The 23,854-nt window shown below is 40.6% G+C and overlaps 1 protein-coding gene across 6 annotated transcripts in view; it reads right to left on the reverse strand.

The window, feature by feature from the left end:
- The window catches only part of fne (found in neurons), a 570,930-nt gene that overhangs the window by 372,706 nt on the left and 174,370 nt on the right, over positions 1–23,854 (reverse strand). For 3 of the 6 annotated variants that reach the window (XM_067140919.2, XM_067140921.2, XM_067140917.2), the window contains exons 1-3: positions 17,575–17,730; positions 15,817–16,082; positions 15,536–15,571 (exon numbers count right to left, since the gene is read on the reverse strand). In XM_067140919.2, the coding sequence (XP_066997020.1) occupies positions 15,536–15,571; positions 15,817–16,063 (283 nt within the window). In that variant the 5' untranslated portion in view covers positions 16,064–16,082; positions 17,575–17,730. Of the gene's footprint in view, positions 1–15,535; positions 15,572–15,816; positions 16,083–17,574; positions 17,731–23,854 lie in introns of those variants that run through there. The other 3 variants (XM_067140922.2, XM_067140920.2, XM_067140918.2) reach the window with 2 other exon arrangements.

Raw genomic sequence — 23,854 nt, forward strand, 5'->3', positions numbered from 1 at the left:
GGGGGGGGAGGTGAAAGAATGAAAAAGTAATTGAGTTAATTGTATGAGAACACTTACATCTAATAAAAACTAAAGTTGTTAGCGCCTACAGACGTGAAAATTGGTATTTGGATCTCCTTTAAAAAGAAAGAAAAACCCGTCTTTTGGGTGGGGGGTGGGGAAATCATCTTGGGGGGCGGGAGTGAAAAGGAGTTTAATTCCTTTCATGAGGACACCTAAATCAAAAACTGAAGAAGTTAAGAGTCGTGATAATTAGTATTTAGAAGATCCTTTACTATTAAAGAAAAAAGTATTTTTTTCCGGAAAATTCACTTGGAGGGGGGGAGTGTGAAAGTGAAAAAAAGTTAATTATTTTTATCTCAAAACTAAAAGTAATAGACGTGAACATTGGTGTTTGGAATCTCCTTTAAACATAAAGAAACACGTCTTTTTAGTTGTTTTTTTTGGGGGGGGGGGGGGTGTAAATAAATTTAACGGCGGTGGGGTGTACAAGGTGGTAAGACCAATTGATTTTATTGTTCATAGTGTATTTATGCCAACTGCCGTAGCCGTGTTGAAACACCGGATCCCGTGAGATCTCCGAAGTTAAGCAACATTGGGCGTGGTCAGGAGTTGGATGGGTTGCCACGCGCTGTTGTTGGGGGGGGGGGGTAAGGGAATGGAGGAGCGGAAAGGAACTGGCCGCCCTACCGTACGTAAACTCCGGCTCAGGAACACCTCTGCGGAAGTTCGGACCTGCCTTCGGGCAGAATAACCCTCCGTTGCTCAGGCGGCAGCGCGCCGGCCTCTATCAGCTGGGTTCCGTGGTTCAAATCCCGGTCTCTCCATGTGACATTCGTGCTGGACAAAACGGAGGCGGGACAGGTTTTTCTCCGGATACTCCGGTTGTCCCTGTCATCATTCATTCCAGCAACACTGTCCAATATAATTTCATTTCACTTGTCATTCATTAATCATTGCCCCAGGAGTGCGACAGGTTTTGGCAGCCGGCACAATTCCTATTGTCGCCGCTAGATGGGGGCTTTATTCATTCCATTCCTGACCATGTCGAATGACTTGAAACAGGCTGTAGATTTTCGATGTACTTATTCTGATCATAAACCGATCATTTTTAATCTTCCCAGGGTTCGTTTTCAAGAGCCATCTTTTCCTTCGGAGAACGTTCTTAGATTACAGTAGATTCTCCTGGCATATAAATAAAAGTTTAAACGCATTTGATATAATCGATAGGAATGAGATTGACCGTCCAATTGTTTACCTCTATAATAAGGTCAATAATGAAGGGAAGTATGTCATTCGTATCGCCAGAAATCCCGCACACTTGCCTACGCGCGACAATGGTGCTGGTCATATTCTCAACAATGACAATGGCAGCAGATGTAATTTACCGCTAAGTAGCGGTCTTGCATCTTGCTGTGGGGTCCAGGACATCTATAATAATAATAATAATAATAATAATAATAATAATAATAATAATAATAATAATAATAATAATGTTCTGGACCGTCGTCAAATTTGCGGACGGCGCTGGAAGCTGGTCCTGGACGGGTAATGACTAAGAATGCAGTCCGGCCGCGGGTTCAGTATCGCCAAGGCACTCAAGACGACACCACGCTGGATCTCCTGAAGGATATGATCCATATTAAAAATGCTTATAGGAAAAGATGGCAAAGATTTAGGGACCCAACTGACCGGGTAGAATACCTGGACCTAGCACGGGAAGTACGAAATCGATTGCTGGAAAGAAAGATTGAAAATGGGAGGAAACTTGCCGTAATGTATTAGAAAACTAGTCAGATCGCGAATTTTAGCGGATTCTCTCAGAAAACGAATTTCGGCGGATTATATATAAAACAATAAGCATTCAATTCTAAATTTCTGTATAATACCGCAGCGAAGCACGGGTATCTTGCTAGTATATAAAATAACTTTTCCTGACTGAGTGACTGATTCATCATCAACGGAGCCAAAACCACTGAACATAAAGAAATGAAATTTTGGGGATACATTTATATTAAGATGGAGGTGCTCGCTGAGAGAGAATTTTTGGATATTCCGTCGCTAAGGGGGTGAAAAGGGGAGTGAAATTTTAAAATGAGTATATCTGTAAACTTGAAAAGTTTACAGATGTAAAAATTGGTATTTAGAATCTTCATTAAAAATAAAGAAACGCGTATTTTTTGTTTGCGGAAAATCCCAATAGGAAAGGTGGAAAAGGGTGAAGAAAGGGTTGAATGCCTTTAATGAGGATAGTTATATCTCAGAAACTGAAGATATTACGGACCTGAAAATTGGTATTTGGGATCTCCTTTGAAAATAAAGAAACAGGTATTTTTTATTCTTGGAAAATCTAATAAATGGGGTTTAAACAGGAGTGACAAATTGGGGTGAATTTTTAAAAGGACTAAATCTACAGTATAGCTCAGAAATGTAAAATGCTACAGACGTGAAAATTGGTATTTGGAATATCCTGTAAAAGTAAAGGAACATAGGTGATTTGTTTCTGGAAAGTCCACTTAAGGGGAACTAAAAAGGGGGTGAAATTTTAAAATGAGCATTTCTGCAGTATATCTCAAAAACTTAACATGTTACCGAAATGAAAAATAGTATTTTTATCTCTATTGAAAGTAAAGAAACGTGTATTTTTTGTTTTCTGAAAAACCACTTGGGTGGAGGGGCAAAGTGACTGAAAAATGGCGTTGAATTCTTTTAATTAGGATACTGATATCTCAAAAGCTGAAGATGTTACAGACGTAAAAATTGATATTTGGAATACCTTTAAAACAAATGAAAAACGTTTTTGGGCGAAATCATTTTGGGGGCGGGGGTGAAAAGGAGTTGAATTCTTTTTATGTAGACACATATCTCAAAAACGGAAGATGTTAGAGTCGTGATAACTGGCATTTAGAAGATCCTTTACTATTAAAGAGACAAGTATTCTTAACGGGAGTGTGAAAGGAAGTGAAAAAAGTGAATTCTCTTTATGGGGATACTTATCTCTCAGAACAGAAGGTAACGGACGTAAACAATGGTATTTGGAATCTCCTTTAAACATAAGGAATCACGCCTTCTTGTTTTTTTTAGGGGGGGGGGGTAAATCAACTTAACAGCAGTGGGATGAAAAAGGAGTTGAGACCAATTGATTTTACTGTTCATAATGTACTTATCCTGATCATAAACTGATCATTTTTAAACTTTTCTGGGTTCGATTTCAAGAACCATTTCCATTGGAGTACATAAAGTTAGATTACAGTAGATTCTCCTGGCATATAAATAAAGATTTAAACACATTTGAAATAAACGATATGAATGATACTGACCGTGCAATTTTTCACCTCTATAATAAGGTCAATAATTCACGGAAGTATATCATTCGTGTCGCCAGAAACCTCGCGCACTTTCCTACGCGCGACGATGGTGCTGGTAACATTGTCAGAAATGACAATGGCAGAGGATGTAATTTACCGCCAAGTAGCGGTCTTGTAGGTCTTGTATCTTGCTGTGAGTTCCAGACCATCAATAATAATAATAATAATAATAATAATAATAATAATAATAATAATAATAATAATAATAAATAATAAATAATAATAATAATAATAATAATAATAATCGGGACCGTCGTCAAAATGTGCGGACCGCGCAGGAAACGTGTCCTGGCCGGGTAATAACTACGATTGCAGTCCGGCCGCGCCAGATCTCCTCAAGGATTTGATCCATATTAAAAATGTTTATAGGAAAAGATGGCAAAGATTTAGGGACCCAACTGACCGGGTGGAATACCTGGACCTAGCTAGGCAAGTACGAAATCTATTGCTGGAAGGAAAGATTGAAAGATGGGAGGAACATTGCCGTAATCTCTCAGAAAACGAGTCAGATCACGAATTTTGGCGGATTCTCTCAGAAAACCAGTTAGATCGCGAATTTCGGCGGATTATATATAAAACGTTAAGCATATAATTATAAATTTCATTATAATACCGTAGCGAAGCACGGGTATCTTGCTAGTGTATAAATATAAGAAAATGAAACTTGTCTTTACATCGAGCGCAGTATAAATCAAACGAATATCTTGAAGAGGTTGCTTTTCCTCACGATTATAGCGTCTTTTTTAATTTTTAATACTGTGCCTAATCAGCATTTCGCCGAGTAGTTGAGGAAACCTTCGTAGTCACATTTCCCTGCCAAGTGTGTTCGCCCTCTCGCTTCACTGTGACGTATGCTAGCTATATAACTGAGCTCCTCTGCTCTCGAATCACAACAATATATCAATAGGTCTCAGGAATATCTACAAGGAATAAATGACTTACACGGAAAACACGCAGGTTAAAGTTTACAACACATGAGTAGACCATTCTCTAGGTTGAAAATACAGCACTCCTGAACTATTCAATAATTGTGCGAGACACGAAAATAATTCTCCGATGGCTAGTGTGTTCGAAGGTCTCCTGTGAGTGGCTCTGCGAAGCTCCTGATCTAGTGTTCGGTCAGATACCTCGGTTAAGCGCTTGCCTACTTTGCTCAGGGTTAAAGGTTCGAATGCCGACGTCAGCTAGAGTTTAAGAGAGCTTAAATACAAAATCCTGGCATGTTGAACCCCTTTCTAAGGAAAACATTTTCGCAAACAATCACCATTAATTGTATGAGGATATTTACATCTAATAAAAACTAAAGTTGTTACAGACAAAAAAATTGGTATTTAGATCATCTTTAAAAGAAAACAACGCGTTGTGGCGGGGGGTAATCTTATTTTGGGGCGGGTGTGAAAAGGTGTTTAATTCGTTTCATGAGGACACACATCTCAAAAACTGAAGAAAATCGGTATTTATAAGATCCTTTACTATTAAAGAAACAAATATTTTTTGCCGGAAAATTTACTTAAGGGGGGGGAGGAGGGAGTATGAAAGTAAGTGAAAAAATTATTTTCATCGGGATACTTATATCTCAAAACTGAAGGTAACACACGTGAACACTGGTATTTGGAATCTCCTATAACAAAGAAACACGCCTACTTTTTTCTGGGGGGGGGGGTGGTAAATCAACTTAACCGCGGCGGGGTGAAAAAGGAGGTGAGACCAATTGATTTTACTGTTCATAATGTTCTTATAAGGAGCCTCCGTGGCTCAGGCGGCAGCGCGCCGGCCTCTCACCGCTGGGTTCGGTGGTTCAAATCCCGGTCACTCCATGTGAGATTTGTGCTGGACAAAGCGGAGGAGGGACAGGGTTTTCTCCGGGTACTCCGGTTTTCCCCGTCATCATTCATTCCAGCAACACTCTCCAATATCATTTCATTTCATTTGTCATTCATTAATCATTGCCCCAGGGGAGTGCGACAGGCTTCGGCAGCCGGCACAATTCCTATCCTCGCCGCTAGCTGGGGGATTTATTCAATCCATTCCTGACCCGGTTGAATGACTGGAAACAGGCTGTGGATTTACAATGTACTTATTCTGAACATAAACCGATCATTTTTAATCTTTCCCGGGTTCGTTTTCAAGAGCCATCTTTTCCTTTGGAGAACCTTCTTAGATTACAGTAGATTATTCTGGCATATAAATAAAAATTTAAACACATATGAAATAAACGATAGGAATGAGATTGACCGTTCAATTGTTCACCTCTATAATAAGGTCAATAATGCACGGAAGTATATCATTCGTATCGCCAGAAATCCTGAGCACCTGCCTACGGGCGACAATGGCAGCAAATGTAATTTACCGCCAAGTAGCGGTCTTGCATCTTGATGTGGGGTCCAGAACATCAATAATAATAATAATAATAATAATAATAATAATAATAATAATAATAATAATAATAATGTTCTGGACCGTCGTCAAAATGTGCGGACCGCACTGGAAACGGGCCCTGGACGGGTAATGACTACGAATGCAGTCCAGCCGCGGGTTCAGTACCGCCAAGGCACCCAAGATGACACCACCGCGGATCTCCAAGGATTTGATCCACATTAAAAGTTCTTATAGGAAAAGGCAAAGATTTACGGACCCAACTGACCGGATGGAATACCTGGACCTAGGCCGGGAAGTACGAAATCGATTGCTGGAAGAAAGATTGAAAAATGGGTGGAACTTTGCCGTAATCTCTCAGAAAACGAGTCAGATCGCGAATTTTGGAGGATTATATATAAAACGTTAGGCATTCAATTATAAATTTCAGTACAATACCGTAGCGAAGCACGGGTATCTTGCTAGTGTCTATATAATGGTCTGTATCCTATAGTAGCAAGTCAATTAAGAGTCAACTGGAAGGAGACTAATGGTGAACAGTGAGATAGTCAGTCGTTTGGAGAGTGAGGCCACAGTTGGTCAGTTCGTCAGTTGAAGATAGAGCAGTGATATGGATACATAATAGTCAGTGACCAAATGGATTATGTGTTCGGAGTGTTTCGTGTATCTGGTTTGTCGAGTTCTTTTGTCAGCTCGGTGACAGCCGAATATTGAGTCGTCGTAATGCAGACTAACAGTTATCAGTGAATTACTTGAAGTGTGATTATAGGTTCAAGCCATGCTATATCTCGTTTGTGGAACTAAAAGGATACTTCACCAAATTAGGTTTGAGATACCTACAGCTGATACCAACTCAAAGGAATACGTCGTAATAACACTCGAAGTGTTGAAGGTACTGTTAAGTGAACCAGTGAGGGATAAATTTCTTGTACAACTTTTAAATGTCCGGTCAAGAGGATTTCAAATTTAATGCGTAGAGTTTCTTTCAGTTATAATGTCAGAGTTTTATATTATTACTGATATTATCGCAGCAGGTCTCACCCGTTAAAGGCAATATTTAATAATATTTGTTTTACGGCGTCTCCGAAGACCGTAAAAGTAGTTAGTGGGACGTAAAACAAATACCATTATTATTATTAATTATTATTATTATTATTATTATTATTATTATTATTATTATTATTATTATTATTATTTGTTTTACGTCCCACTAACTACTGTTTTACGGTTTTGGAGACGCCGAGGTGCCGGAATTTAGTCCCGCAGGAGTTCTTTTACGTGCCAGTAAATCTACCGACACGAGGCTGACGTATTTGAGCATCTTCAAATATCACCGGACTGAGCTAGGATCGAACCTGCCATGTTGGGGTCAGAAGGCCGGCGCCTCAACCGTCTGAGAAGATATTTTGTTTGGTATCAAATACAATTTGTTTTATTTCAATAGTAGATCAGATAACCTCAAATTTTAATGGGGAAACCAAACTTCAATGTCCTTTTCCAAGAACCGATATGTTATACTGTCAGAGTAAGCTTATTACCTCACACCCTAGAGATATTCAAGACTCCCATTCTATTATAGTTACATTTATTGGTTTTTTTTAATTTCGTGTGGCTATTTCTAGCCGAGTGCAGCCCTTATAATGCAGACCCTCTCATGAGGGTGGGCGGCATCTGCCATGCGTAGGTAACTGTGTGTTATTGTGGTGGAGGATAGTGCGTGTGGTGTGTGAGTTGCAGGGATGTTGGGGACAGCACAAACATCCAGCCCCCGGGCTAAAATCCCCGACCCGGCCGGGAATCGAACCCGGGGCCCTCTGAACCGAAGGCCAGTACGCTGACCATTCAGCCAGAGAGTCGGACACATTTATTGGTAGCTGGTGCCCATCAACAATTGTATGTGTAAGTGATCAGGTAAGTACCAAGTGTGAGTACATAGATGGACGATTGAATATTTTATTTCATGAATATTTTAATACTGTTTCACATTTAAGTCAGTGAGTAGGAACCACAATACACACACACATATTAAGTATTCCATAATAGTGGACTAAGATTTTGTAGTTTTAATGCTTTTGAGTTGTTACAGAAAAAACACACACAATTTTAAATCCCGAAACTGTATACAGTCTGTTAAGTTTTGTTTTGTTTTGCTGATATTATAGCACTGCAGACCTTATATTCTTAAATCTGTTTCCTTTATGAAAACCTACAACCTGTTTTACAGTTACTGACCGGGTGAGGGATGGAATGAATGAAGCCCCATCTTGCGGCGAGGATGGAAATTGTGCCGGCTGCCGAAGCCTGTCGCACTCCACTGGGGCAATGATTAATGACTGACAGATGAAATGAAATATTTGAGTGTGTTGCTGGAATGAAAGGTGACAGGGAAAACCGGAGTACCCGGGGAAAAACTTGTCCTGCCTCCGCTTTGTCAAGCCCAGATATTACATGGAGTGACCAGGATTTGAACCACGGAACCCAGCGGTGAGAGGCCGATGCGCTGCCACCTGAGACACGGAGACTTCAAATCTGTGTATTTTATGAACTTGGCAATTGGTTCATACACTTCTGGTTACTGGGATGATAAAATACACTGTATGTTAAGTGGAGGGTTAAGTTGATTGTAAGTGAAGTTATTTTTTTCCGCTGAACATGGTAAGGTTGGTACGAGAAGATGTGATTACGCTGAGGGGTTTGTTTTCTACCTTTGCAGTATACTGTACTTTAGTAATCTCGCAGGAAACAAAATGGATGGCTGAATACACGATACATTATTTTTCGGGCTTCTAGGCTGTGGTCGAATTGGGTTGGCAGGTCCGAACTTTTGACCGCAAACTGCGCCGGGTACTCGTCAGGGGTCCGCTCCTTCCCAAGGTCCGTAGTGATAATAGTCCACCGTGTGCCCTCGTAATACTGTATGGAAAACTTTCACATGCCAGTCGAGTAATTATGATCATACTCTGCTCCAACTCCGCTACATCCTTTCGCTCACACTCTGCACTGACACTACACCCCACTAGTACAGGTAAAATACATACTGGGCAAATGTGCACGCTATCATAAAAGGTAGACTTGAATCATCCATCTGACTATGAAGCGTATGGTTCATTCAGTAGATGTGATTAACTTTAAATGCGCATTGTATGTTCTTTAAAATTCTAGGATTTCTACTGTACCTATCAGGCAATCCTGTCAAACGAAACTATTTCGTCATTTCAAGTTAACACCCTTTGAATACATTTACTCATAACCTCGGTGCCTCAATTCCTGACCAGAAATTCCACAAGAAAAAGACTAACATATTTTGCGCAACGGTCTTACGAGACTTCATAAAATCCCAGAAGATGAAATGAAATGGCGTATGGCTTTTTTTAGTGCCGGGAGATCCCAGGAGGGGTTCGGCTCGCCAAGTGCAGGTCTTTTGATTTGACACCCGTGGGCGACCTGCGCGTCGTGATGAGGATTAAATGATGAAGACAACACATACACCCAGCCCCTGTGCCAGGGAAATTAACCAATGATGGTTAAAATTCCCGACTCTGCCGGGAATCGAACCCGGGACCCCTGCGACCAAAGGCCAGCACGCTAACCATTTAACCATGGAGCCTGACATCCCAGAAGATAACAGAAAGGGACAAGGTGACGGCAGAACGTCTGATTAATTCGTGTAGCTTGGGGACTGGCTCTTTGTTTATCCCAACACTCTTCTTCATATTCGGACAACACACCACATTATCAACCCCCCCTCCCCCTCTTTGCTCACAGAAGAGCTAAAGTCAGGAAGGGCATCTGGCAGTAAAAGAGGGCCAAATCTACAAGTGCAATGGGTGTCGCAAGAAGAAGGTTATATATTACAACATACTACATATTTCTAATTAATTTAAGTATTGTCACAGCCTGACGTTCAGGAAATGAGGTTTACCTCTAAAAAACAACTCTTTCATTTACCTTATATGGAAGCATTTTTCAGAGAAATTATTACAAGTAGCAAAGGCAAAGTCACCTCTGTACAGGCCAGGAAGGCCCTTGGAGAGGTGGAAGGTAAAGGCTTCCACTATCCATAACTTTGGTACTTGATGGGATAAAGAGGTAAGCTCTAAGTCCGGCCGCCTTTGCCTCCAGGAATTAACCTAGTACTCGCTTTTAGTGTAGGCTGAGTGAACCTCAGGGCCATGTGCACCTCCGGAAGTGGAAATTTCGTGTCTTAAATATTTGACTCACCTCCTTTCGGGTGAACCGAGCACACTTTTATCACCTTGGCCAGTAACCCTAACAGAAATGGTACTACTTAACAATAGTAAAAGCGATATTTTAAATTAACACCCATATAAAGTACGAACGTTTTGCAGCGAATGTAACGTTGACATAACTGTACTTTTTTCACTCGAAAACATGAGACATTTTTTATATAAAATCAAGAAGTATTTAAACTTTCACACTAAAGCAAGAGATCTCCAAGTATAGATAATAAGACTGTGCATTACAACATAGGCATCTTCAATGAATGGTCCGCATTGAGGCCTTCGGTTTGGATGGTCCCGTGTTCGATTCCCGGCCGAGTTGGGGATTTTCATCGCGTCCGATTAATTCTTCTGGCTTGAGGACTGCCTGTTTGTGTTCGTCCCAATACTATCCTCTCCTCTCCTCTCCTCTCCGCACCCGCGACCCCATAAGTGTAAGAAGAAGAACTGTATATTACAACATACTAGATTTTTCTAAGAAATGATGTGAGTATTGTGAAGCAATCTATGGAACGTCACAGCCAGACGTTCAGAAAATTAGTTTTACCTGTTAAGAAACCCTTTCATTTACCTTATATGGAGACATTGTTCAAAGCAATTATTACAAGTAAGCCTATCAGAAATAAGCGTACAACTTAGTTCAAAATATAGCCTATTGCTGCAACTATTGCTAACACCCAAAAACGGATAGTTGAGCTTTCCAAACAAATGTGGGGAAAATTGTTAAGTAAAAAGTAGGAAACAATGAATTTTAAACTGATAATAGAGATTGTTTGGTTTTATGAATGGAACTGACCTTTCTATTGTCGATATTCCAGACAAGTTTCCTCCTTTGGAGAAAAATTAACGGAATCAAAATAATAATAGCGGGGAAACATATCTTAAATGCAGGCAAATACAGCCTTACAGGAGAATGAATGATGGGGCAAATTTAAACGTTCGTCTCTTTTACCCAGGTTAGCCAATAAAACTGGTTATTATCGAAGCATGACGTATCTTAGGTATGATAAATAATTACAGCCGGAAGCAACACTTTTAATGAATATCTCCAATGAGGGCGAGTGTTGTGCGAGTTGCAGGGATGTTTAGAGACAGCATAAACATACAATCGCGAGCCACGGAAATTTACGATTAAAATACTACAACACAGCCGAGAACCGGGCCAGGGCCCGAAGACCACGACACTGACCACTCAGCTACGGAGCAACACACCTATCTTTAATGTGGCATTTATCACAAGCAATTTTAAAAGATTAATCAAACTTTCCTCATGCACGCTGGCCATAAGGATTTTTGCACTTCAATACACTGCTTAATGTGGGCCTTTACTTAGTCATACAGGTGGGGGTAGAGGAGGAGAGCGCAGGGGAATTTGTTTTTATCGTGGTTCATAATGAATAATGCAGGATATGAAAAGACCTTCTGATTTGTTCCTCTGTTAGTCAGAATTTGTCCATCGAAATTCAAGCTAAACGAATGGATCAATCCGAGAGTTTAACGTGCACATGCAAAACATGCTCTAGGGCGGCGATTTGTCTTGGTGAAGTATTAAGCGATACCGATTCACGGGACTCATCTTTGGGCAAATTCAATGCCATCAAACATGCTGTCAATTTCACAAATTCACTAAACGAGTCCAAAAAAGCAATTTAAAATTTGGCAAAGGTAAGTGAATTCGACATCAACGCAAGAGCAACGGCTGATGTTTGGAGCAGATTGCAATATGAACAAAAAGTTCATGAACCAAGAGTATAAACAACCGCCTGAGATTTATATCAGTCATTAACTTTTCAGAAAATATCTTGTCAATGAGTTTCGATCCGAAAGGAAAATATGAAATAATACCAGTCGAGAAAGCACCGAATACCGTGAAGATTATTTACAACTGGCATCCAGTGGCGGACCGCTGGTTGTGGGGCTATTACGCCTGTAACGGATAATTAATTATAGACCTTCCTGGAAACACCACCAGTCATTACCCCACGAACAGGCTTCGTGACGCATTATTCCTATTTCTGTAAGGTGAACAATAAATACCCGAGCATTCAATTTCTCAAAACCTATGCATTCAAAATTGTGCACAGAAAACAAAATTCCACTTGGTACAATTTTATGTCCGGTGTTAACTTTTCACAATGCTGATTGCTGGTTACAGGGTATTTCCCTGTTAACTAAATGAGAATGTATGAACGCTATTTTTATGGCATACAACATAATTATTTTATAGTCCTGTATTTACTAGGACTTCATCACAATGATGAAAAATATAGGCCTACATAAGAATGTGAAAAGATGATCGACGTAGAAAGAATTGCCTCAGGGTTTGTCATAATTTAGAGGAAAATTTTAAAAAAGTCAGTAGGTACGTCAAAATCGAAGAACATCAGTCCTTGACTTACACTTCAGCTGGAGGTAGAACTATACTTCGGATATCGTTCAAATGTCGAGATGAACGATGGGATAATTTCTTGTGGCTATAGCTAGCCTGGTTCAGCCATTTAAGGCAGACCCTCTTCGAGGGTAGAGGGCATATATCGCGCATGGGAAACTGCATGTTAGTGAGGTGGAGGATAATGTGTGTGGTGCACGAGTAGCAGGAATATTAGGGGATAGTAAAATACCCCAGTCCCCGAACCAAGGGAACTTAGCGTTTAAGAGTAAGGTCTCTCGACCCAGTCAGAGGTCGAGTCCAGTACCCCCGAGGATCAAAAGCAAAGACTACGAACGCTCATCCATGGAGCCGGGCACCGGCAGGATGAACCAAGAGTATAAACAACCGCCTGAGATTTATATCAGACATTAACTTTTCAGAAAATATCTTGTCAATGAGTTTCGATCCGAAAGGAAAATCGCATTAGCTGTTCGCCGAGAAGCTGATATAAGGTAAGAACACACACACATTATAAATACAGAAACAGAATTGTCTTGTTAGCTGCATGCACGTTACCGGTGGACCAAGCAGGGCTTCTTTACTTCTTTTAGTATTCCAGCTATGGTCCGTAGCAGTGTCGTACGTGTCTGGGCCAAATTCATCCACTTCCAGACTCTAGCAATATTTATAAATAGATGCCCGCTACACCGATTACTAAAATCTCGCTTCAATGACGAGAAGTAATCACAGGGTCAAAACATAGAAGGAAGAAACATTATACAGCACACCCTCATGCTTCTAACCCACTATTTAAAACAGGATGCGCGCGTTCTTCAAGGGAAGTACCATTTGTAAATAGCACAGATTTTTTTCTAGGCTATATTACGCATGTGTCGTTCAGTATGTTAAGGTATAAAACTCATGGAGAGGAAGGCGGGGTGTAGCGGAGGGAAACCAACATATTCGGAGCAACAAACTAATATACTCCTTACCGACCGCTGGTTCTGGCCAAGTACAAGAGTATTTGGCAAGATCTTCCGCCAATAAGATATTTTGCTTAAGGAGGCCAAAATACACTTTCACTTGACTAGGAGGCATCAAAAAGTAGAATAATAAAGTGACATAATTGACCGAGTAGGGAAACACTGGTGTACTCTGCAAACATGGCTGCAAGGATATTTATAAGAATAATAAAAACAGAAAAACAAACAAATAACAGTAATGAGTAAATTTATGAAACTCACTCTAAATCTATGAAGATAATAGAAATAAAGCAGTTTATAAGCAATTTAGGGGAAAAGCGTGATAATTCTCTTTTCTTATTTTTTTACAATTTGCTTTACATCGCACCAACACAGACATTAATAGGTCTTATGGCGACGACGGGAGAGGGAAGGCGTAGGAGTGGGAAGGAAGAGGGCGTGGCCTTAATTTACGTACAGCCTCAGCATTTGCCTGATGTGAACATGGAAAACCACGGAAAACAATCTGCAGGGCTGCCGACAGTGGGGTTTGAACCCACCATCTGCCGGATGCAAGCGCACAGCTGCGCGCCCCTACATGCACGGCTAACTCGCCACGTATTTTTAAAAATTAAGACGACGTTGATTCGACAGAACCAATGGGAAATAAAAACAGTCGCCGCAGGCGATTTTCAAATTCAGAAGGTCCCAAATTCGGAGGGCGAATGACTCCTCTTCAAAACGAGTATTACTTAACAGGCCGAACGAGCTGGTTAGCTGTCAGCTTGTATTCAGGAGGCTGTGGGTTCGAACACCACTGTCTGCAGCCCTGAAGATTTTCCGTGGTTTCTCATTTTCACACAAGAGAAATGTTGGAGCTGTACCTTAATTAAAGACACGGGCGCTTCTTTCTTAATCCTAGCCCCGTACGTGTCTGTGCGACGTAAATCAAGTCGCAAAATACCTAACACGAAAGTAATCTGATTGGAAAATTATATCAAATAATAATTAACAAGTTAACTCGCTGCTAAATACATATAGGCTACTATTTTTAAAAGAATGCGGCGGGAATCCATCAACACACTAGTAAGTAAATTCGTGTAGCCTCCGGAGAGGCCTGGTGCAGGTCTTTCGAATTGACGCCCTATAGGCGACCTGTGCGTCTGTGAAAATGGGGGCCCTACCTTAGGTTAATTTTAATGATTAAGACAGCACAAACACCCAGGCGCCGAGTCAGAGGAATTAACCAATGAAAGTTAAAATCCCCAACCCGGCAAGGAATCGATCACAGGCCAAAAACCAGCACACTAAATATTTAGCCAAGGAGCCGGACAACATCCATTGAAATATACATATCAGAAACTTTCCGAAGGAACGACCTGCTCTTCACGACTCATGTTAAGATTATTCAGTGCTCTTCCCGTAAATTTATCTCAGCAGATTTAACGACAATGAACGTACACGAATGTGAGGCGTTTAGAGGAGCAACGTATAAACACAACTTTGTGAAATGCGTGGTTCTTAGCGAGTACGCATCTTCTAGCATTACATTAATATATCTACGAAAATATTTCGTACTTAAACTTCGGAAAATATACCAGAAACTATGTCCCGTTGTATTAACCGAGTGCAACATTGTTTATAAAATGGTACCTACTACCTGGTAGTATACCACTATTTTCAGGACGTCCAGTTGAACGAACCTTTGTACGGAAAGTAATCTTTGAAAACAAAGCACAGTAGTTTTGTCATTCCCTAAACAAATCTTTACGAATCCTAGATGTGTTAGTGACACACAAAAAGCATGCTAATTTCTTTTTAAAAAATCCAGCACAATGTACATTTATGTAGCTAGTTAAATTATTTCACGCAAGAGGCAGGCAACAACTGCTCTAATTACTCTAAACTGAAGAAAAAAAATCTTGCAAACTTTTTCAGCAAATTAACACGTACAGTTCAAACGTACGTAAAATTAAAATGGTATGTAACTACTATGCGTGAGAAGGACACCGAAGTATGAAACTGCAACTGTTTTTCTGCCTCTTCCAAATCTTCAACACTGCTTACAAAAGTTGGCTCCTCATGCACGAAGGCAACTCATAATAGGGATGGGCAGTGTTCAGGAAATAACACAAAATAAAAAAAATACAAAACAATGACAACAGGACAACCGTGATGTGTTGAATGCAACCTTGCAGGATCTGTAACTATACTCACGGCCAAGCAAACTGGCACACTGCTCTGAGTCGGTGTCTAAAAAGAAATTGAAAATTATTCTTTTTAAGACGAAGACAGTAATAAAAAAGCGTTTCTTTAAACAAACAAATACCGCGGAACGAAAAAATCCCAAATATAAGTTACAACCATATCAAATCCTAAATTTTGCCCATCCCTAAGACCCTAACATTATTGATCAAATTAATGTTCAAAAGGAAAACGACAATCATCTGACGGACTGTACGATACTATCTTACTAGAGAAATTGAAAGATCCCTTACCTGTCACTTTGTCCCTGATGAGCTTACAGCTCTCCACTTCGCCGATAGACGAGAACAACGACCGAATTTCTTCCTGTGTCATGGTCTGTGGCAAATAATTTACTATAAGGTTTGTTTTGCTCTCTTCCTGTTGGCCACCCGTATTTGTTTGCGATGATGAATTGTGGGAGTTTGACGATGAAGTTGTTGAGTTGGTATGCATTGTGCCGTTTTGTTGAGGCACTGTGTCCATGCCGTTTTGCATCATTGTGAAAACTGTTTCAAACCTGAAATACGAAGAAATAAAATTTGTTAGCAATTTCATCAGAGATATGCAATTTTCTTTGTAAATGCTGTTTAAACCACAGTCACCCTGAAAAAAGGTATCTATTGCTGAGAGGACAAAATATCTTGCCAAAATATTCAGACGCTGTTTCCGTACTGAGATATTTACAAATAACTACTCACATAACTTAAGACAAGCGAATAACCAATTAAATGGAAGTCTCCATTTAGAACGGAGGACAACTCCTGTACTTTTTATCCAAGCAATGGGTTTCCCAGTCTCGCTTACAGCAGGCGGCGGGCGAATAATGGGTGAACAGGGGTTTAGGAGCGGGGAGGTAGTGTAGAAAATGTGTTTCAGAACGGGATAGCTCCACCCACAATACTCAAAACTCCACCTTGTTCGAATTACGATCGATATTGTGCCATCCGTTGTGATTTTAACACCTGGTGAAAACAATAGTTTTATATTCGTTTTCCACAATACCATAAAACACTAAGGATCTTCACGTTATCTTCTGCCTACCGCAAAACTCGGGAAATTAAGCGAATACATATTCGCTCCGTCCGGCTTTTTAATGTTCCTTGAAATATCTCAAAGTTTCCATAATCGAAGACCTCGAAGTAACTCATAAACCTTAACCACGTTGCATGCGGAACATTTACGTTCTCCCCTCTGTCCCTTCACACCGCTTGGCAACGTTCGTACTAGTCGCTAGGGGCAAAGGGGTGGGGATTGACTGGAGTGTGCGTTAGGGTAAACGAGCTAAGGGGAGCACGGAGTTGCAATGTGCTGAAGGGGCAGGGGAGACGATTCGAATGCAGCTGCTCGAACAAACTCCCCCATCTGCTGATAATTCAAAGGTCTGTTTAAATATGAGCCTCAAATCACGAGTCTACAAGTCATCACAGTAAGGTACATAATGAAGTAACAAGTTCTTAAATAGGAGCACAACATAATAAATGCCCCCGCATAGTTTCCCGCTACCAACAAGAACACCACTTCGCTTAAAATAAACATTCACCATGCACTTAAGAAATGTTCTCGGGAGTTAGATCACGTTAAAAAGACACCAGCCCGTGATATCAGATAAAATCATGCGTAAACTCCTTAGCTCGTGAAGTGTAAGTTAAATGGCACTACGGGATTCTTCATCCACAATGCGAACACTATTGCGTTTACGCTTCAGATAAACTTCTTACATCCTTCCTAATCATAAACAATTTATTTAAGATACAGTGAGCTACACGTAATATTCTAGGTTACCGCAAGACTTGTCGAAAAAACCACCAAGCATCCTACGTACTAATAATAATCATTTATGCGTGAAGAATATTTGATCAATCGGCTTTGCACTATACAGCACACTACGAAGTTACAAAATGCTGCACACAGCCCTTTCTCCGTGGGCTGCGCAAACTTCAAAACTCATATATATATATATATATATCAACGTACAACTCTGTTCTTTACTCGAACAGTAAAATGCCTACCTATAAATTATTCCAGTCCGTAAGCGGTGATGAGTAATTTACAGCTATATCGTAGCTGTATCTTGTGATAAAACTTGAAAAATGACAACGACACAGTTAACCTCACAATACAGCACGCACTACGCAGCGTCCGCAACCCATCAATACCAGCGCTCGCCTGCAACTGAGCCCGGGAGCAGTGCGCGGCAGAGCTACACCCTGGCTCCCCTAGCTGCCCTGCCCCCACTCCTTTCCTATCTACCCCACTCAACCCCCGCCGCCCTCTAAGCCATGAACGGGCTCGTGGCTCGTGCCGCCGTCCTACAGCCCAAGCCAAAATCTCGTTACTCGGGAGAATTCGTTTTGTTATTCGGCAAAGTTCGACATCGTTCGCGGATCCCGTTGAAACTAGCAGAGCTCAATTCATTCAGTTGTCAACGCACATCGCCTTCCGAGAGCCGTCGAGAGTGCGTTATTTAAAACAAGCTGCATTAATATCGTAATGAGATACATTTTTCTGACTAAGAATAATTTAAAGGATGACAAGTTTCAATGATCTGGCAATCACTCGTACTAATTCTCGATTGTGCAACCTTCCTCTTCTTTTACCAAGTTGTAAGTTACCTCGAATTATTCACTTTCATTCTAATTTACCTTTAAGTTTCTGGTTGTGCTGTGGAGCACTTTATATCGTTTTGTTTTGAATTTTGTTAACCCGCGAGTAGTCGCAAACCGAATTGTAACACGAGTGGTCGCACGTAAGACTTTCTCTAAAATTAAGCTTCATTTAAAATAAATACATCTTCTACAATTGTGAAACAAATTAGGGAAATAAGACGTAAAGACTGCGTATATACAGTTTAGACTAAAAAAAAAAAGATTATCCGTATAATACAGAAACAAATTATTCCTTAATGGAAATTAATCATTAGTTCATTTACATGTAAGTACTTAATATTCACAAGAGTGCCGGGCTAAATGGCTCAGACGATTAAGGCGCTGGCTCTCTGAGCAGGTTTGGTCCTGACTTAGTCCGATGGTATTCGAAAGTGCACAGATACGTCAGTCATAGCTTTACTGGCATGTAAAAGAACCCCTGTTTGACAAAATTTCGGCACCTCGGCATCTGCGAAAACCGTAAAAAGTAGGTATTGGGACGTAAAGACAATAGCATTGTTATTAATACAGAACTTTCTGACAATACAAATGGAAAAATAAAGTGCAATAGGTCTTCTCTCCAACATTTGAGTTCGCTGGAGTTTGTAACAGCGTTTATTTCCCAACATTCTTCCTCAACTCAATAATTTTTGAAGACTTGCTTATCAGTAATTGCAAATGGAGAACGTTACGCGCACGACTTAAGTCAAATGCTAGCGCCTACAACAGCAGAAAGTTTCCCTCTCGACTTCACCGTAACACCAACGCCACTGGTCGCGCGATGAGAGAACCTCTCACACAGGGCGCACGAAGTCATACGAATCTTTGTTCCGACTAGAGGAGGGGATGCTTACTCTTCAAATGTGAATCGCCTTACTCACGACAGTTATCAACTCAGCTAGAAGAGGGAAGTCGTCTCCCTTTCATCGCTGAGAAGTAAACTCCCAATACAAAATTATGTGAGAGAAAATCTCATATAGCGACCACTCGCAGGTTAAAAAGGAGGCCATACTTTCCAGTGTCGACTTAGTTAATGTAACTTAAAAGCTTTTCAGTCTGTCAACACACAAGTTCAAAATAGAATACCCAGGTATATAACACTATAACATACCTGTAAGATACACACTATTAAACAAACAATGACAGGTTTCGTTCTACAAGCACATCCTCAGATTCTATCAAATCACTTAAATCCATGTGCATATACTGTATGTACAATATTTTTGGGGCCGATGACCTAGATATTAGGCCCTTTTAAACAACAAGCGTCATCACCAATATTGTTTACGTTGCTTAAACTAGTCAATGGTTATGAATTGGTGATGTTATGAACAAATGTGTACAAATAATGAATTTATTAGTCCTCTACTGTCACTTTAGTACATTATGGAAATTTTCCAGTCCAGAGACAGTTGCTGAAGGTAACGGACGACAGCGGCTAAGATCAGTACTGGAAAATTTCCATACTTAACGAAAGTAACAGTAGAGGACCAATGCATTCCATATTTGTACACATTTGTTCATAACAAAACCAGTTCATAATCATTGACTAGTTTGCGAATATATATGCACATGGTTTTAAGTGAATTGATATAAAATGATGTTCTAGAACGAAACATGTCATTCTTAGTTTAATAATGTGCATTTTTTACAGGCACGGTATGTTATAATGTTATATATATAGTCTATTATATTTTGAATTTGAGTTTTTGACAGACTGAAAATCTTTTAAATTACCGTTTCGAATTTGATCAGAGGTAATTCCAAAATCTAAGAAAATTACATAATTTCGCTTCCGTCCACATGCCATCCAATAGGGTTTTAGGTTGTATTTGAATTAGACTATTGAACTTCTATATTCCACGATTTAGCTTTATTTGTACTAAATGCTGTTGTTATGAATCATAGAAGCAGATAACACTTGTCAATCCCACAACGTTAATTGGAAGCACTACAACCCTCATATTAAATACTTGTAATTTTGAAAACATTGGCTCATATTGTTAACCCATTCTATTGATTGGCAACGTTCTTCTGGGTTTCATACCTAGAATTACATGACCATGTATGCAAACTAAGGTTATGTGAATGTGTATGAGTTCAAATAAGTGAATTATTTAAATTGAGTTAGTGTAAATTATAATATTAATAATTTAATAAGTTAATGATTGAAAGTACATTAAAATAAATCTTTTTCATCTTAATGAATGTGCAACCCTACTGTTTTTCTAGCTCATCAAAGTCGTTCACACGAAAGAGAAGAAACGTGCCCAAAAATGCATGCCTGGGGCATCTGGTCTGGTTGTCAGCGTAATGAAATTGTCACCAAGCTGATTTTACGTAGGCTACGCGAAGGGATTCACGATATGCAAGGGCGTACCTAGGAAATTTTTCGGAGAGTAGGGTGGGTCGGAATATTCCAGGGTGTGAGTGGGGAACTTCCAAAACAAAAAAATATAATAATAATCAAACCTGTGGATGGGGATGATAGAATACACCCACGGTACCGTCTGCGTGTCGTACGAGGAGACTAACAGGGGGACCTGGGGCTCTCGGCTTGGGAGCGTCGATCGACAACCACGGTTCCACTAGCTGAGTCTGGCATTGCTTCCACTTACCTGTGTCAGTCTCCTCACTTTTATATTTCCTACCCAACCACCACTGGTCAGCTCTTGTTCTCTTCCGACCCCAAAGTTATTACGTTTGCAAGACTTAAGGAGTCTAATTTTCACCCCTATATGGCCTTTCCCTTTCTTTTCGCCGATGCCTTTATTCTTCTACCACATTCCCTCTGATCACCGTTAATAGGGACTGGTTGCCCAATAATAATAATAATAATAATTAATAATAATGTGTGGACTTCGTAAGCCGGCCCCGCGGTGTAGGAGTAGCGTGCCAGTCTCTTACCCAGAGGTTCCCGGGTTCGATTCACGGCCAGGACCGGGATTTTTACCTGCATCTGAGGGCTGGTTCGAGGTCCACTCAGCCTACGTGATTACAATTGAGGAGCTATCTGACGGTGAGATGACGGCCCCGGTCTGGAAATCCAAGAATAACGGCCGAGAGGATCCGTTGTGCTGACTACACGACACCTCGTAATCTGCAGGCCTTCGGGCTGAGCTGCCATCGCTTGGTAGGCCTTGGCCCTTCGGGGCTGTTGCACCATGGGGTTTAGTAAGGTTTTGACTTCGTAAAGGGCTGGTGCAGGTATTCCGAGATGACGCCCTATAGGACACCTGCGCGTCTGTGAAGATAGCGCCATACCTAAGATGAATCTATATATAAAATTGGATGTACCGGGCGAGTTGGCCGTGCGCGTAGAGGCGTGCGGCTGTGAGCTTGCATCCGGGAGATAGTAGGTTCGAATCCCACTATCGGCGGCCCTGAAAATGGTTTTCCGTGGTTTCCCATTTTCACACCAGGCAAATGCTGGGGCTGTACCTTAATTAAGGCCACGGCCGCTTCCTTCCAACTCCTAGGCCTTTCCCATCCCATCGTCGCCATAAGACCTATCTGTGTCGGTGCGACGTAAAGCCCCTAGCAAAAAAAAAAATTGGATGTTGGTATATTTGAGATTAATAGACTAGAAAACTATTGGACCGATTTCGCTGAAAATTTCACAGTTTGTTCTTATTACTTCTGAGAGAGTTTATGAAATTGGTATGAACGAAATCCGATGGGTAGTTTTTAAGGATGAGTAATTTTAGGTAATTTTACTTAATTGCAAAGCCGCACCAAGATTGGATCGACTTCATGGACAGATTGTCGCTAGGCGACAGCAGCTTACGCTAGATCATGATAGTCCGGTATTAAATGCTGTATATAGGAGGAAGGGAACACGCTGCCAGGTTTTGTAAAGTACTTTTCTTGATATAAGGTTCATTCTTATGCCTGTTATTTGAAAATAACAATCCAACATGCCGTGATCGAGATGTACTTTCATGTCATAGGACCAACTTTGATAGGTCTGCCAAGTTTGAAGGATTACATGTGTAAATTATTTAAGAAACTGTGAATAATATAGAATATCGACAGTGGAATACACGAGTTATCACCTATTCCTAACGAAGAGAATTTGGAGTTCCCAACGAGCAAAGGCGAGTCTATGTAATATATATATCATTGTATGGGTATGTATGTATTACATCTCCTGGAGCGATTTCAACCAAACTTGGTACACTTATGACTTACAACAGGAGACAAGCCGCGTGGGGCTCAGACACCATAAGCAGCCTTGAGGGAGGGGGGGGGGGGGGCGAGAGGGTTGAGGTATAAAAAAGAGTGTCGAATCCGTTCTTTTCAGGGTCGCTGAGATGACTTGTGATACTCCGGAATTTTCATCCCTTACGGTTGGGGCGAGTGGTATGAGATATAAAAGTAATCGAAGATAGTGTTGAATCCACAATTTTCCGCGTGGTTGAGATGAATAGTGACACTCCGGATTTGTTAAGTCCAAGTTCATCACCCTTTGGGTTGGGGGGCGAATGGGGGCAGGTATAAAAACAATCGGAACTAGTGTCAAATCCAAACTTTCCGGGGTCGCTGAGATGAAGAGTGACACCTCGGAATTTTTAAGTCCAAGTTCAGCCCCCTCGACATAAGGGGAAGAAAGTGTGGAAAAATAAAACGTACAAAATGACCTCGAATGAGGATGTATGCGTGTATTTTGCAGCGTAGCTGTCAACTAAATTTTGTGCAAATATTACCTGCTATCTGTAATAAGCACTGTGGGGGCAAGACCCCCCTTGAAGCAATAGGGAACGGGGCGAAATATAATTATACCTAAAAACTACCGATGATAATGTTGCATACATACTTTTCTGGACTATGGGAGTGATTTCAACCAAACTTGTACACTTATGACTTACTATGAGGAGACAAACTGCGTGGAGGTATGATAACCCCAGCACCCCTAGGGGTGGGGTAGGAGGGGGTGGGATTAATAATAATCGAAAATAGTGTCGAATCCATATTTTTCTGGGTCGTTGAGAAGAATAGTGACACTCCGGACGTAGTTGAAGTCCATGTTCAACCCCCATCCGAGTGGAGATGAGAAGGGTTGGAAAAGAAAATGTCAACAATGACCAAAATTACACACATATGTGTATTTCTTCCAGCAGAGCCCTCATACAAAATTAGTACACATATGACTTACTATCTGAAAAAAATACTGTTTGAGTACAACATCTCTAGCACTCCTAGCGGAGGTGATGAAATTTAAAGAATAAACGAAATGTACTGATATTACTGTCAAATTCGTTGTTTATGTGTCTCTGAGAAGAATAGTGACGCTCTGGATGCCATTTAAGTCCACGTTTTTAGAGCAGCACCATTTACAAAACAACAGATTAGGTGGAAATGTAAACAAACGGCGGAATAGTGAGCGGCACACACTATATCGCAAGCGTGCAGCGCGAGACAAAGAGTTCTGTCATTTATTTCAAAGTGGGAGAAAACCAATGTTTTAAACTATAATTATTATAAGAGATATTTACAAGTTTGACATATTTTTGGAAAATCTTAGTGGCTCGATAACATGATAATATTTCTGTATGTATATTAAAAGTGATTATTTAAATCCTAAAAGTTTTTTTTTTTTTGCTAGTTGCTTTACGTCGCACCGACACAGATAGGTCTTATGGCA

This window comes from Anabrus simplex, chromosome 2 (genome assembly GCF_040414725.1).
Source record: "Anabrus simplex isolate iqAnaSimp1 chromosome 2, ASM4041472v1, whole genome shotgun sequence".
Lineage (NCBI taxonomy): Eukaryota > Metazoa > Arthropoda > Insecta > Orthoptera > Tettigoniidae > Anabrus > Anabrus simplex.